The 17,042-nt window shown below is 33.5% G+C and overlaps 1 protein-coding gene across 3 annotated transcripts in view; it reads left to right on the top strand.

The window, feature by feature from the left end:
• Nucleotides 1–9,625, top strand: part of TECRL (trans-2,3-enoyl-CoA reductase like) — a 121,588-nt gene extending 111,963 nt beyond the window's left edge. For 2 of the 3 annotated variants that reach the window (XM_047719417.1, XM_047719416.1), the window contains exons 9-12: nucleotides 1,021–1,078; nucleotides 7,725–7,810; nucleotides 8,341–8,386; nucleotides 9,278–9,625. In XM_047719417.1, the coding sequence (XP_047575373.1) occupies nucleotides 1,021–1,078; nucleotides 7,725–7,810; nucleotides 8,341–8,386; nucleotides 9,278–9,405 (318 nt within the window). In that variant the 3' untranslated portion in view covers nucleotides 9,406–9,625. The remainder of the gene's footprint in view (nucleotides 1–1,020; nucleotides 1,079–7,724; nucleotides 7,811–8,340; nucleotides 8,387–9,277) is intronic. The other variant, XM_047719418.1, reaches the window with a different exon arrangement.
• The last annotated feature ends 7,417 nt before the right edge of the window (nucleotides 9,626–17,042 follow it).

Here is a 17,042-nt window from a genome sequence, read left to right as displayed (position 1 = left end):
ACAAATTGGGAACTTTTTTTTTTAAGATTTTATTTATTTATTAGCGAGCGAGAGATCACGAGCAGGGGTTCAGGGGCAGAGGAAGAAAAAGGCTCCCTGCAGAGCAGGGAGCCCCATGTGGCATTGGATCCCAGGACCCCAGGATCAGGACCTGAGCTGAAGGCAGATCCCCAACCGACGAGCCACTCGGGCTCCTGCAGACTGGGAACATTATTAACCCCAACCCTGGAGATGTCAGTAAGACTTAGGATTCTTAGATGGTCATGGTGACCTATTGACTGGGAAGGTCAGATGACAGACAAGCAACACATGGCTTTGTAGGACAGTACTGTTTACGCTCGGTTTTCTAAACTACATTGAAACCAGGTGGGCATCATACTACCACAGTTGCAGTAACAGGGTTGCTACTGTGCTAATGAATTTAGAGCATGCATACCTATGCCAAGTCTGTATTCCCTGACCTGACTTTTCTCTTCATGGCATGGAAACTTAACCTATTAAACAAGTACAAAGCATAGAATCAGCACAACCAGATTTTTAACAAAGGAACTTTAACCTAGTTATCAAAAGGGATCAATAATATCTTCAAAGTTTCTAGCTCAGTGTGACTCATTATGTTAATTCAATATATATCTACAGTGGCCTTTTTCATCATTGTTAGGGTACAAATTTCCTTCTCCCTGCAGTTAGAGTAATAATATATCTCTTGGATCTTTGGAATTAATATGTCACATGAATATTGGTAAGTTTATGAAATATAATTTTTAATTTTTTAAATTTTTATATATTTGAGAGAAAGAAGGGGCAGGGAGAGGGTAAGGGGAGCAGCAGATGGAGAGGGAGAGGCAGACTCCCCACTGAGCAGGGAGCAGGTCTTGTGGCTAGATCCCATGACCTTGGGATCTTGACCTGAACCAAAGGCAGCCACCCAATACACTAAGCCACCCAGGTTCCCCTATAGAATATGATTTTAAAAGAGGAACATATAGATCACACTGAAAAGTTTAAAATATTTTACAGATTTGTGAAGCTGGCAATCATTTCATCAATGTAATCTTGGCTCATCCTAATCATACAGGTTAGTCCCTTTTTCTCTATATCTCTCTAAACAATGTTACTTACTATTTTTAAAAGCCTTTAGTAAACAATTTTTAAAGCAATAGTTGGAAACATTAAAGACAATATGTCCCAATTCTAGCTCCTGTATGCCTGTTTTTCAAATATTTGAACTAAATCATATTTTCTAATAATGGTTTCTCTAAAATGAAATGTGCATGCCTCTCATGTCAAATGACAATCTCACTTAAATCTGTAAAAAAATAAACAGATGATTAAGAATTAAGGCAGTACAAAATCCAGGATAAATGCCAATTTCTTAGCTTAATTCCCAATCTTGATCTAATTTACATTAAAATTTATATAATCCCACTGTATTTCAAGTGACTTAAACTTTGTTCTAATAAAATTGATCTTTGTTTGGCAAATTCAATAGCTCTGAAATAACAATGCCAGGGAGGACATTTTGAATTTAGTAGTTTAAAGTATTTCACAAAATTCACAGTGTTTATATAAAGATATTCTTCATAAATCAATCCTCTCATTCAGGTTTAATTATTTTATTTATTTTTTAAAGATTTTATTTATTTATTTGACAGAGATCACAAGTAGGCAGAGAGGCACGCAGATAGAGAGGGGAAGCAGGCTCCCTGCTGAGCAGAGAGTCCGATGTGGACTTAACAAAGGACCCTGGGATCATGACCTGAGCCAAATGCAGAGGCTTTAACTCACTGAGCCACCCAGGAGCCCCTAATTATAATGTCAAATGGCAATGGTCAACATTTGGAATTCATGCTCTTATCAGTCTAGTTGCAGATATAAAGCTGCATTGCCTCAAGTGTTTTTTAACATCTACCTGGTTGTCTTAACATTTTCTTGACTTGCACATTTCTGGCAAATAATTTTTTTTCATATAATATATAGAATTACAAAGGAAAACCTTGCTCAAGTTTCTTCATCTATTTGGATTATGGTATCATGATTTGAAAATGAAAATTTTCTATCATTATGTTTCTGAAGCCAAACATGACTTTGGAATTTTTCATGTGAAAAAGACGTCTTTTCTTCAGTATTTACTCATCTTTTATCTCGCTTGTATGCAGCTTGAGAAAGCAGATGCCAATCTAATCTTGTCTTCTCTATTAATTGATTTGGTCCTTTTGTCTTGAGACTCAAAGGACTTTTTCTTTACCACTAAGTCTATTAATTTTGTCAGCTATGTTTTAGAGTTCATAATTTCAGGACAATTTTCCCAAAAACATGATGCAATCTTCCAGGAGGTTGATTCATGTCTTTTTTTTTAGTTCTAGAAGGTTAAAATTTGTTTTGTTGCATTGCGGGCTTTATCAGGGGGTAAATTATATATAAGTTATATCTTTATATGTTAATATCTTTCATTTTCTATTTTTAGTTTTTGTTTGTTTTTGGCTGTTTTTGTTCATCTACTTAATATTCCTTATTCTACTAAACATTCCACTCTTAGGCAAATTGAAATGTCTGTATTACTGAGGAGTCTTTTTTTCTTTTCTACAATTTCTTTCTTGAGTACAATCACCTTTCATATTTTTTTTTTTCTTTCTGTTTTGGCCATATCTATTTTGAGTTTTGGAATTCTTAATAGTTATGTTCTCTGGTATCAGCAAATGCTTCTGTGTAGGCATGTTCTGTTAAAATTTTTCAATTTTCTTTTTTGGGGGGATGTTTTTATCAGCATGGAGAAAATAACTTCCTATTTTATTGACATAGAAAGCTTATATGAATGCCGATCAACTTCTGTTCATTTTCAAGTGTATGGATTGTCCTAAAAGAGGAATAACAAATGTTTTCTTACAGATGGGAACTTGAAGTAGAGTCCCTAAAGTGTATTCTGGAGGGGATGGGGGGTTTCTTTATTGGGTCTTTTGATTCTTTAAACACTCCTTTTTCCTAACCTCACAATTCCCAGAACTGTTTTCTTCTTTTCCTTCTCTTCCAAACCTCCAAGCAATGTCTTCCCCATGTACTGTTCTTTGATACAACTTTTCTTTTCATGGAAGCAGTGTTTTCTAAGATGAAAACCTTCTGGTCTCACTACTTCCAAATCATTTCATCTCATTTCAGTTCTTCATATCCAGTGTTCTGACCTACCAGGTATCAGACCATTTCTCAGGGTAGACCTTATTTTTCTTATCATGAATTCTAGATTTCTATAATACAGTACATTCTTGTTTTCTTACATAAACTCCTTTTTTAAAATACCAGTTCTTTTGTTGGCTTTGAAAAATTTCTGCTACTCCTGAATTTTTACTCCCCATTATGTATTAATTGAAATTTATAATAATATCTCTTCCTTAGAAGTGCCTTAGTACTGTTATGTATAGGGAGATCATTTAACATTTATTATTTAAACAAGATGTCACAAAATGTGCTCCCCAGTAGATACAATCTGATATAGAATAAGTTTAAAAGAAGTTTATTACAAAGTATGGAAAAGAAGAAAGGAAGGAGAATTTTGCTAAGTGGGAAATTGATACTGTCTCATGGGTGGCCTTAGTCAATTCTATAGGGGTATCTGATGCTAGGATAATCTTGCTGACTTGTGTCTTATGTTGGAACAAGTAGAAAAAAGGTAACTTAGGTGTGGATCTCTCTGGGAAATGTGAATGACCAAGGATAAGGCAGCTCTCTTTAGTCAAAACCATTCTCTCAGAGGGTCTGATAGTTGAAAACTTTCTGCTACGAGCACTCCCAGCATTTATGGAAGAAGTCCATCATACCTGCTGGGGATCTTGACAGTGTATCACAGAAACCATCACAGTCTCTTTGTTTCTTTTTTTTTTTTTTTTTTCACAGATCCAATTTGTATATTTTTTGGTAGTAGCCCTGTGAAGATGCCAGTAGGTCTCTCTTTCTGGGGGAAATTTAAAAGAGACATGCTAGTGGGAGAGTACACAGCCTTAACCACTGTACATGGTCTTGGTAAAACAACTGATTTGTGCTAATTTTCTTCTCTACAAATTGGTAGATTCCTTTTACCCTCAACATGCTCGTTTAATGTCTCAGGGATTATCTGTTGGCATGACCTAGATAGTCTCTCTCTCTCTCTCTCTCTTTTTTTTTTTTTTTTTTTTTTTTTTTTTTAAGTCAGGGGAAGGTGAGAAGGAGAGAGAGAGAGAGAGCATCTTAAGCAGGCTCCATGCCCATTATGGAGCCCAACGTGACGCTTGTTCTCTCAACCCTGAGATCACGACCTGAGCTGAAATCAAGAGATGTTTAACTGACTGAGCCAATCATTCAGGTGCCCCTACTAGATCCTCAACTAGAGGATAAAATTTTCATGGATACTTGTTCTAGTGTTGCAGGGTCTTCTTTCCTGAGGTCCCAGGTTGTTCTTCCACCAATGAAGTTAGTGTCTTACAACTGGTTGAAGTCCAAAAACTGGGAAAGGATTTTATATTAAGTCAGTTGCCCCAAATCTCTTTTCATCTCTATTCATCTCTTATTTTGCCTAAATTCAGAAATAGTGGTGTTGAGTAAACATCAGCTAGTCGCTACAAATGTTTCATTATTTTAACTAGCCATAATGCTTTGTGGATCAAACTTCTTCTGAATTTACTACACATTCTAGCTTATGACAGCTAAGTGCTGCCACTAGAAATGCCTTGATTTGGGAGAAGGGGAAGTACGGATCCTTAAATCTCGATCACTACTAGTTCATTCTAATTCTAAGATGACATCACTTATACTCAGACTGGAACTGCAGAAAAACAACACTAATCTTAGTGCTGGTGTGCCCCTTTTACGAAAACATTCCTTATAGTTTTGGAAAATGCTCTAAGAACATAAAAAAGAACATGGGAATATGGGACATGAAAAAAAATTTTCCCATAGAAAGGGGTCTTCCTTTTTCAGCCTTATATAGATTAATCTAGGATCCCTGCTTTTCCAGACCATTTGATACCTTTCCCCTGCTTGCCATGGAATTCTAACATTTCTTCCTCACTTACTGTATGCCATTACTCTGCTCATGCTTCCAGGTGCACATTAGTGTGTTTGTACCATTTTAACAGAACATTATTTCCTATATCTCAGAAGACTGTGTCAACATAATAAACCTACCCTTGTCCAATTTTATATTTTGCCTTTTTCATCAAGCACCCCAATCACAGTACATTTTCTCATACTATGCTACCACATGGTAGCTGGGTTCTGTACGTCCATTGGGGCATAATCTGTTGTTGTTGTTCCCTTATCAGATCCAGAACAAACTCAGGTAGGTTATTTTGAATTGGAACCCTAGCCTATAACATAGGAGTTAAGAGAGGGCATGGAGAAGATCCTAGAGGGGATTTTCTTGCAACATAGTGGCATATGTATTGCCGTTAAGCAAGGGAGTGTGCTAACTTTTAATAGGGAGGAGTGGATGACTTCTGCAGGTTCAGGGAGTTCATGGAAATCTATATATTCCAAGATTTGGTGAACAACAACCTTGGCTTAGCAGACCTTGTTTAGATCAGAGTTCTTTTTTCTTTGAAGCCTGACTACTCTTTCAAGTAACTCCTTGTGCTGGTCTTCAGCTCTCTCTGTCTTTCTCTCACTGCAAGAGATTAGAGCTTCTCTGATGAGGTCCTCTGACTTTCTCACGGCTGGATTTTAATTGCCAATTGTCAATTTCAATTTCAGCTGTCTTTATCAAGAGCACTGAGAGTAATCACCACTTAACTTCATTGGACCAAATAAAGCATTCCTTTCCACCAGTAGAGCATGCCAGCATACCACTGGTAAAAGGCTTTACATTTGCAGAGCTACTTTTGTACCAGCAGCTATCTGTATGGGACCTACTGTTAACGATGGAGTACTCATTGCAGGCTTTTCAGTAGGTCATTCCACTTTAAAATGCCATTCTTAAAAAAAAAAAAAAAAGTGCTGTTGGTTCAGTTTTCTGGGATGCAGATGCTGAAGTGGAGATTAGCATTCAGGAGGTCTCTTAGAGAGTGATTTTATGAATGGGGAAAAAATAGTCATGTTTGGGGAGAAAATTGAAAGTCTGCAATTTCAAGGGGAGTTTCAGACGAACCTGTGGGGCAAGTGTTATTCTGAGTTGAATCCTTTACTTACCACATTGGTCAAATATTGAATTGTGGCTACACCAAAGAGTGAGTGTGATCTTGTGTAAGGCTGATACCTTCTGCCTGACAATCTTCATAGAAGGTGCTGAGAGTTTAAAGTTTTCTGCCAGCAGTTATTCCTGAAACTGTGGAACAAACTCTTATACCCGAAGAAGAATCTGGGGAGTGCAGCACTGCAATGTAAAAAATCTGACTTTTATTTAATAGAAGTTCTATTAGAAATAGTAACTATTGATTGAGAAAACCTTTCATGGGAATGCAAGTACTAAATTAGTAACCTCTAGACTTACATCTTAACATTAACAGTAAGTAGATACAGGAGATAGTATCTATATACATATATTTTTCTGGATCCCAAGACATATTGATTATTAAATCTACAAACTAGAAGAAATGCATGTTTGTGAATCCCTGAACATTTCCACTACCACTAGAGGCTGAACAGTCATAAACTAGGTTTAACCCAGATTATCTTTTGTGCATCTTCCACCTCTGAATTGCAGTTTTTATAACATGGATAGTAGGTTCCTCAATCACCTTTCTTCTGATGAATATATGGATGTTACAAAAAGGCACTTGCCTGTATGTTATCAAGAGAATCTGTAATATTAAATGGTATATGTATTTATCCTTATCTTGAAATCAGCAGTACATGAAATCTGCCCAGTACCTAATATATATTTTTACTTTGATATTTTAACAATAGTTACAATTCTGAAAACAACATACTGACATTTCATTATGACTTTAGAATTATAACTAAAACAGATTAGTTGATGTGTTATCTGATTAAATTTGCTATGGAGAATAAACAGTAATTTTATAATTCATATTTACTTTTACAAATGTCACTGCTCAAAGCTCAACTTGCAATCACTATAAATTTGTTATCTAAAACATTTCTTGAAAGAAATTAGAAGGCAAAAAAAAAATCACAAAAATCAAGTGACAATATGCTAAGTATAATGAAAACTGTAAATAACAATTCTGATCGCTAAGCAGAAGTAATTTATGTGGTATTTCTGAATATTAACTATGCTGATATTCATTGTAATCCTCTTATGAGAGATTTTCACACTTTTCTAATATAAATGACATCCTTATAAAATTCCCCTTGGATTTTCACTAATTAAATAGAAAGGGAGGTTTGAAGTATTTAATAATCTCAACCAAAAACATCATCTTCTTTGATACTAAAAGAGAAGAGGCATGCAATTGTTAAAGCTCATTTACTATTTCACTATGCAATTCAGCTGTATCTATTATGAAAAATAACCTTTATATATTGGAATTTAAAGAACTGATTATCATGGTATATTCTGTAATTTTATAGTAACATAGCTATAGACATAGAAAATAACAGATATTCTGTTTGAGTCAAAAGGTCATAACATTTGAAACTGGGATTCTTCTGAGTAATTTAGGAAATAGGTTTCTATAAATATGTGATGACATTTTATGTAGTATAAGTTATTCCAGGGAATTTAGAATTATATAAGACATATGATTAAATTTGCAATGTGTATCATCATTGATATTTTATATCGTTCTTTCTAAAAGGAATTAATGCATGTTTTCCAAGTCCAAATTATAACCCCTTCACATGGATGTTTTTCCTGGTGTCATGTCCTAACTACACCTACGAGGTATGTTATTTATTTACATAAATAATTAAACTTTATCCCATGATATAATAAATGCATATGTTTATGTATTTACATATATATTAAAGTTTAATATATATGATTATACACAGGTTTTATCTGTAGATTTGGCACAGGGATAAATTATGATATATTATTTCAATTCGAGTTATAGGCATAGGAAACTGGAACATTTAACCACAATTTTCCCTGCAAAAAATGAATATTTTTGCATGTATTTATTTAAAAAATATAATCTTCATATAAAATGTCTTAAGATATTTCAGGATTCCTTTTTATATCTTTGAAGTTTTTGGAACAAAATCTTTCATTTTGTTTTATGAATATGATGCTGTTTATGGAATTATGACTCTCATTTTTAAAAACAAAAGTATTATTTGGGGGAAATTTATTTCTACCCATAGTTTTTCTACTGTGTTTTAAGCTTTCACATTACCTATATAATATCACAAATGAAAAAAAAATACTATATTAATCATAGGTATTTATTAATTTATGTTTTAATCTAACAGATTGGATCATGGATTAGTTTCACAATCATGACACAAACTCTGCCAGGTAAGACCTAGGTTTTTTGACATTTAAGTAAATGCATCTTTGGGAGAAGTGGTTTCTGAGAACAAATTTCTATAGTGCTGAAGTTTGGTATTTATGCAAAAGGATTTGGGGCTTCTATGTTTATTTTTATCTTAGATATTTTTAGCAGTATTAAAATATAATGAAACAAAATTATCTAGGTAACCGTGGCTTAATCCAACCTGGGAAATGTAGCCCAAACATATTTATTAAGCAGCAAGAATTTGTTAACAGAAGTGGTGGTAATAATGCACTTCACTTGAAACTCTCCCTTATGCATGAACACAGACATGTGTATGTGTTGTGTCCTTCAAGTGTCCATGATGTCTCTGAAGGGAAGGCTGGGAGCATGAGTGTGTAATCTTAAATGCTGGGCATTTTAACACACATAGGAGATTTAAATTGAAATGGGCTGCATGTATTGGAAAGGGTATGTATTACATCCATTTCATCCATTATTTGTTCCATTGTATAAAATTTTTGAATCATAAATAATGCAGTTTGCCATATGCATGTGTGTGTGCAGATGTATATTATATACATACAGAAAACTACTACTGAAAAATTCAGAGTTAAAAATTCTTTATTTGGAAATACTTTGCGGCAGTTGGAAGTAAAAAAAAAAAAAGTGGATTTATTTTGACCTCTGCTATGTACTTTCTATGTTTATTCAATCATACAATAAAAATAGTTGAACATATATTATGCTCGGCAATTAATATGAGTAAAGAAAATTGACATGGAAGTATGAAGTACTTGAGAAATATTTTAAGAGCTAAATATGATAGTTTTTTTCTAATATAACTTGCTATATCTATCATAGGAATAAGAAAGAATAATTACTTCCCTTTCTTTTTTTTTTTTTTTTTGTAGTTGGGATTTTTACACTTCTGATGAGTATCCAGATGTCTCTGTGGGCACAAAAGAAACATAAGATTTATTTGAAGAAATTCAATTCTTATATGCATAGAAAATCAGCAATGATTCCATTCATATTGTAGGAAAAGTGTATAGAAGAACAGTATATAATCTCAATAAATCACACATGGGCAATTGTTGACTATAATTAACAGAATTTCAAAAACTACAGTACTTTTACTGAGGGGTGCCTGGGTGGCTCAGTGGGTTAAAGCCTCTGCCTTCGGCTCAGGTCACGATCTCAGGGTCCTGGGATCGAGTCCCGTATCGGGCTCTCTGCTCAGCAGGGAGCATGCTTCCTCCTCTCTCTCTCTCTGCCTGTCTCTCTGCCTACTTGTGATTTCTCTCCGTCAAATAAATAAACAAAATCTTAAAAAAAAAAACTATAGTACTTTTACTGAGTAGAAGTATTAAATGGTAGAATCTAGCTAAATTTAGAGGAATAAACCTGAGGCAAATAAAAAGTAGAAACTACAAATATGACTAATAAAAAATAGTACCCAATATATTTTCAAAAGGTTGATCCTTAAACAAGATTTTCTTACTTCATTTAATATTTCATAATACTATTTGCTTAAGACAATTAAACACCTGAATTCTAAAGTAAAAAAAAAAAATTGTGACATTTAAGTCACTTGAATTTTACATATTTTGATAGTAATTTATTATTTTCTTTATTGTTCAACATGTTATTGAGAAGTACATTTCAATTTCTTATGAAAATTCTACCTATATTAAAAGTTAAACATGTAATTTATCATATTCATTTACTCATACATACATTCTATGTTGCCATTCTGAAACTATAAAAATTAAAATATTTTCTAGACATTTTTACTAAGTCATTTGAATATATACTGCATATTAAATATATATTTGTATTTCCATATAAACCATGTTTATATATAAATATATATTAAAATATGTATATTTCAAATTGATTATATGTGATGACAGAATACATTGAAGATCTTTTGAAATTAAGAGTGGAAATATGTCCTATGTCCTCTCAAAGCTTGTTTGCATATGTGTGAGTGTGTATTTGAATATTATGTATTTGATATCATGTATATTATGACAGGGAGATGACTGATAAAAAATCAGTTAATTTTTTTTTCAAATTTGAGTTTTGTTCACTTTTAAATTGGGATTCTTTAGATTTGTTAATTTCTAGAGCCTTTCAAATTTCTCCATATATATAAAAATAGCCTCATTAAAGCTGTTATATTATATGCATATTTGACTAAATATCTTTGGTAAATGTAGGTATGTATTCATCTGTGGGTATCTATCATTAATATGTGTGTCAAATTATTCAAAAAATAACAAAAGCACCATTTTAAAAGCTTTGTTATCATTCCCAAATGTATAGCATTAAAATATCTCAGAGGAAGACAACAAATTGAACTCCCTAATACCTATTCAGCAAAGTAGCACAGAATCATGCAAAAGTCTTAAAAAGAGGTACTAAGGCTTTAAACCACATATGCTGGATACACCTATGTAATCAACCACCTGTGATAATTATCTTTGTTGAAAGACAAAGAATATGTTATGTATTCTTAACTAGATCCTAACTGATGCCAATCCAGGAAGTTTGCACATTCTTATAGGACTAGAAGCTCTTTGATGCAGCAAGGAAGAATGGGATACATATAGGACAGACATCTCTCTTCCCATGGTGCTACATTCCCTCATATCTATCTCATATCAATCATTTCCTCACAGTTGGGAATCATACCTTGGTTAATGGGTTACAAACTGCTTTTTGAAATTTATTTCTTTCTAATTTTTATTTCCTGGAGGAATCATCACCTCAAAAAGGGAACCTGAGCCTGGTGGTTGGTATTATGGAGGGCACGTATTGCATGGATTACTGGGTGTGGTGCATAAACAATGAATTTTGGGACACTGAAAAAAATAAGATAAAAAAATTTTTTAAAAGAACCTGATAAATTTACACCATTTTGTTATCAACATTAATGCCACAAATATAACCAATAATCCCACCATCAGGCAATTACCCAAATATAAGAACACTAATTCAAGGGGACACATGCATACTTATGTTTACAGCAGCATTATCTACAATAGCCAAAATTTGGAAGCAGCCCAAATGTCTGTCAATCGATGATATAATGGATAAAGAATATAGGTATATGTACACACAGATACACACACACAGACATACTATTCAGCCATAAAAAAGAAAGAAATCTTGCCATTTACTATGACAAGGATGGAGCTAAAGAGTATCATGCTAAGTGAAGAGTCAGAGAAAGAAAAATACCATAGGATTTCATTCCTATGTGGAATTTAAGAAACAAAGCAAACAAGCAAAGGGAAAGACAACCATCTGATGTTACTGGGGCCAGGATGGATTAAACAGGTAATGGGGATTAAGGAGTACCCTTTTTATGATGAGTATATGAAACTGTTGAATTACTATATTGTACTATTGAAACTAATTTAACACTGTATGTTAACTAACTGGAAGTAAGTAAAAACTTAAATAAAATTAAACAAAACAAAATACTTGGATCCTAGGATTTCAAAGCAGGATATAGGATCTATCCTTAATGAACAAGAATAATAATTATTCTAGGGGCACCTGGGTGGATCAGTGGGTTAAAGCCTCTGCCTTTGGCCCAGGTCATGATCTCAGGGTCCTGGGATCCAGCCTGCACTGGGCTCTCTGCTCAGCAGGGAGCCTGCTTCCTCTTCTCTCTCTCTGCCTGCCTCTCTGCCTACTTGTGATCTCTGTCTGTCAAATAAATAAATAAAATCTTTAAAAAAAGAATAATAATTATTCTAAATGAATCAGTAACTCAGTAGTCATTGTTATTCTAAAATGGGTGAGTGGTTATGATGCCTCAGCAAAAAGGATACTGTACAAATGAGATGTTCAAACAGCTAAGTTTGCTTGAAGAAAAACTGAATAGAAAAAATCTTCATAGGGACACAGTGTCTGTGTCTTTTATTTCTATATTTCACAAATGGAAACATGTAAAATGAGTATTTCCTTTCCATTAACTGACATAGTAATATAGAACTACCTACCAGCCCTTTATGGTTAATAAAAACAACATAAAAATAGCCTGATGGTAGTATTTTCATGACTATTTCAAAGCAATACATAAGTTCTCCAAATATCATCTACACTCTGATTTCAAACATCTAAAGATACTATAAGTTTTTTTTTTATGTTTTTGCTTTTATTCACTTGGGTGCATGGATAAAAAAGCAATGGAGATTACCTCAAGCTGTAAACACCTGTTCAAATTATGGACTGGGAATCTGATTCATATGCTCAATCTTCTCTCAGGCCATTTGCTAATATCTTAAAATTGCTCTTCATTTCTATCACTTTTGCAGAACATACCATTTATAAAAACAAAACAAAACCCCCTAAAATCTAAAAAATAAAAATATATCATTAATGGTTATAGATCTATAAAATCATGTCCAGTGATATCTTCATAGAGTTATTTATTGATTTAATTGATGTTTTATAACTCCCTTCTACACATCTAGAGACAAATCAGTTTAAGTGTCTTTAAGAGGGTGAAACTCAGTTTAAGGGTTTTTAGGAGGATGAAACTATGCAATGTAGAAAAGACCAGGTTGGCAAATGAGTCTCACACAATGGGTCCCTCCATTAACGTAGAACTTACTATGTCTTCACAAATAAGGGCCTCATTCCCAACAAAGGCTGGAAATAAACTTAAGCAGGAGGGCAAAAATATAATCACAGATTTTAGCCTCTATCATCCAAATCATTTGCCCAAAGAATATAATTATTAAGAACCCTGTTCTTATAGCAAAGCTATAGCTTTGCACCTTCCATTTGAAGTTTTTAAGAATGGTAGACAATAACATATTTCAGTTTTATGAATATAATTAATCATTTAATTACATAGTAATTACATTTAGTTACAATCAGAATTTTCTGATTGATACTGGATTTGTGATTACATATATTAAAATATTATAGTTCATTTAATCTAATAATTATACTAATAGTTACATTTCTGAATCATTGTCTGGAATAATACTTTCTCTAATCCCAAATAAAAATTTGCAAACAGTGTTTTTAAAATATCACATCTTCATCTCTCACATATTTCTTATAAAAAGTAGCTGGAGAAAGAAAATAATGAAAAGAGAACAACAAAAGTTAAGTCAGCTGCTATGCTACCTCAAATTATCACAGCATACTGCTTCTGCTCTCCACCCCTTCATCATGTCTACCTCAAGCTGCTATTTTATAGGTGTTTTCAGTTTGTTTGCATGTGTTTAAAAAAAAAGTTTTGCCTCTAATTTTGAATAAAAATAGACATGTAGTGTATTTTGCTTTTTAGTAAGCTTTGTGGAACAAAAGTTGTTCTCTGACTCATACACAGACACACACAGACACACACACTGCAATTTCAAGCACTATCATTTCTTAAGAGGAAAAAATATGTCAGGTCAAATAATTTTTAAGTAAATGAAGCATATTCTTATTTTATAAATGTGCATGTTTTATCTTCCCTATAGAAATGTTATGTTTAATCTCCAAACATTATCAAATCAGAAATTTCAACATTATAGTTTAATATCTTGTATATTGACCTTTAATCTTCAGTAATTAAGCATATTTTCAAGGTATTTTAAGTTCAATTTTAAATAACTAGTATTCAGTACATGTTAAGTTTTAGTACTTGACGTATTGCAATTAAAACATTTATTCTCATAAGATAAAATAAAATGACCTGTGAATTGATAATAAGGGTTCTTTCTACTTTTATTTTAGTAAAGAAGAAAGGAAAACCTTTATGTTCCTCCTGGATATTAAGGGTGATTATAGCAAATGTTACTTTATAAGCACAATTAAGGGCATTTATGCAGCTTTTGCATAATGATAATAATTAAAAACCATTCATTTTAAAGGCTGCTTAAAAGTTAATTTTCACCCAGGTGCATATTGAAGCCTATAATTAGCCTTCCTTCAGAGGAGGTTTGGTTGACGAAATGCATAAAAGCATTTCCAGAGGCAGAAGTTCCCTGCTAAAACGAGATTTTGGTTTTTAACTTTAGCTTGATAATGGTGCTTAAAATATGTGAGAAAAAATGCTCAGACATATTTTAAAAAATGAATCTATAATCATCCTAGATTGATTTTATTGAGAAGACATATAGAAGACATATTTACATACACTTTGACTATTTGAGAAATGAGGTCCTATAAGACTGGTAGGGGGAAAATGTTATTATTTACAACAAATATAAGAATTGTTTAAAACCAGGGTTCCTGGGTGGCTCAGTTGATTAAGCATCTGCCTTTGGCTCAGATCATGATCCCAGGGTCCTGGGATCCAGTGCAGCATCAGGCTCCTTGCTCAGCAGGGAGCCTGCTTCTCCCTCTGCCTTCTCCTCACCATGCTTGTGCTCTCTCTCTCTCCCTTTGACAAATAAATAAAATCTTTAAAAAGAAATTGTTCAAAACAATCACAAAGAATAATTTCCTGTGTATCTTGTAATTCTACTGGCCTGGAAATCAGTGTTACTTCTATGATAAATTCTTACAATTCATTCTTCCTCTCCTGATTTCCTCCTTACTAACCATTCACCAGATGGTTTATTTTCCGCAAGCTTTTTCATACTTCCTGACAGAAGCTCCGAGTAGAGAAAATCATTACACTTTATCTATTGTTCAAAAGAAAATATAATAGGATTTATAATCCAATAAGGATTTAAAAAAATCCAAGTACAATTACTTTAAGAAGTTTATATTAATAAGAAGTAAATCCCTTAGGAATTATTGTGAAATATCTGACACTGGCTAAAGTTTGCCCTGTTTAGATATGAGTATTCCTATCTACAAAATGACATATTTGAGGTAAGTAACCTATAATATCCTTTCCGAATATTCTTGTAGAAAATTGTTGTTAATTCAAATTATTGTCAATTCTTATTGCTCTCAAAAATTATATATCATAAAATCCATGTTTGAATTATATGGCCAATGTTTCCTTTTATATAACTTAATTTCTACTAATTTGTTAAATATATTTATGAGTATGTGGTATCTAAAATACAGGGCTGAGCTTTCCTCAACAAATTAAAATTTCTTCTTTCTTGGAGCATTAGAGATAAAAAATTGGAATATAAAAATTAAATAAATGAGTGACAAACTAATTTGGACTGTGATCAATGGTATAAGGAAATGATTTATGTGCTATGAGAAAGTAAAATAGGAATGTGAGGGATAAGATGAGGCAGATGTTGTGGTCAACAATTTACTCTGTAGGGTGATGACCTTTTAGCAGACATCCAGAGTATTTAGCAAGGTGAAAGACGGCAGAAAGAATATTTTAGACAAATGAAATTATATATATATATATATATATATATATATATATATATATATAGCCACCAAGATAGGAAAAACTTGGCATGCTTGAAGATCAGTGAGGTATCCAGTTTAAATGGAATATACTTAGTAAGAGAATGAGTTATGCCCACTGAGCCACTGAGTTTGGAGAAATAGTGGAGACACATGTCATGCATGACCCATAGGCCTCTAAATCTCACATTACTTGATGCATTATTGTAGAAAACTCAATTCTGCTATAGAATATGAGAATACATATGTGTTAGAGGAGACACATAAAAAAATTGCATCAAGGTAATTTACAAGAGGATAATACTTAGATTTTTTTAAGATTGTATTTATTTATTTTAGAGAAAGGGGGGGCATGAGACTAAGCAGCAGGAGGTCGGAGGGGCAGGGAGAAAGAGGGGAAAATATCTCCAGCAGACTGCACTGAGCAGGGAGCCTGACCTGGGGCTCCATCTCATGACCCTCAGATCATGACTTGAATCAAAACCAAGAGTCAGATGCTTAACCAACAGAGCCACCCAGGTGCCCCAATATTTAGATTTTATTCTAACTGAAATAAATATGATGCAAGACAATAAATAATATAATGTGATGTGATATTCTCTTAAAATTTACTTGTTTCTTATGTGCAAAAAGTTGTGGATAAAGAGATGACACAGGAGGACATTTAGAAGAATCCGGTAATATCCAAAAGGAGAAATGTTTAGTTGCTATGGGATGCTCTGGGTTTTGCTTTCATTTTATAAAGAAGAAAATTCAGAAGAGCCCTATCTCCATCTATGGGACATTAGAGATTCTAGGGTAGAGTTGAAGTGAAGGCAAGGTGGACCTAGATTTCGAATCTTTAAGTCCGTTTACTGGACTGAGTAAACAGAGCTAAAACCATTCCTGTATCAATAAGTCTAATCTGTAAGCATAAGAGCTCCCCATGGGGCGCCTGGGTGGCTCAGTGGGTTACAGCCTCTGCCTTCAGCTCAGGTCATGATCTCAGGGTCCTGGGATCGAGTCCCACATCGGGCTCTCTGCTCAGCAGGGAGCCTGCTTCCTCCTCTCTCTGCCTTCCTCTCTGCCTACTTCTGATCTGTCTCTGTCAAAGAAATAAATAAAATCTTTAAAAAAAAAAAAAAGAGCTCCCCATAACCACTAACATACCTGTATTTGCCAAACATGTCCTTGAATGACATTCTGTTAGAATATGCAGAACTTTATCAAAGCCTATGGGACTGCATCTTTCTGAAAATGCATCTTTCTGAAAAGCCTGGAAGGACACAAAAACTCATTTTTCTGGGTACATAAACTGTCCCTGAAGAAGATACCACTCCAGAAAATTTTGAT

The sequence above is a fragment of the Lutra lutra genome, chromosome 2 (genome assembly GCF_902655055.1).
Source record: "Lutra lutra chromosome 2, mLutLut1.2, whole genome shotgun sequence".
Classification (NCBI taxonomy): Eukaryota; Metazoa; Chordata; class Mammalia; order Carnivora; family Mustelidae; genus Lutra; species Lutra lutra.
The sequence above is the reverse complement of the archived record's forward strand: the minus strand, read 5'-3'. Positions and strand labels throughout refer to the sequence as shown.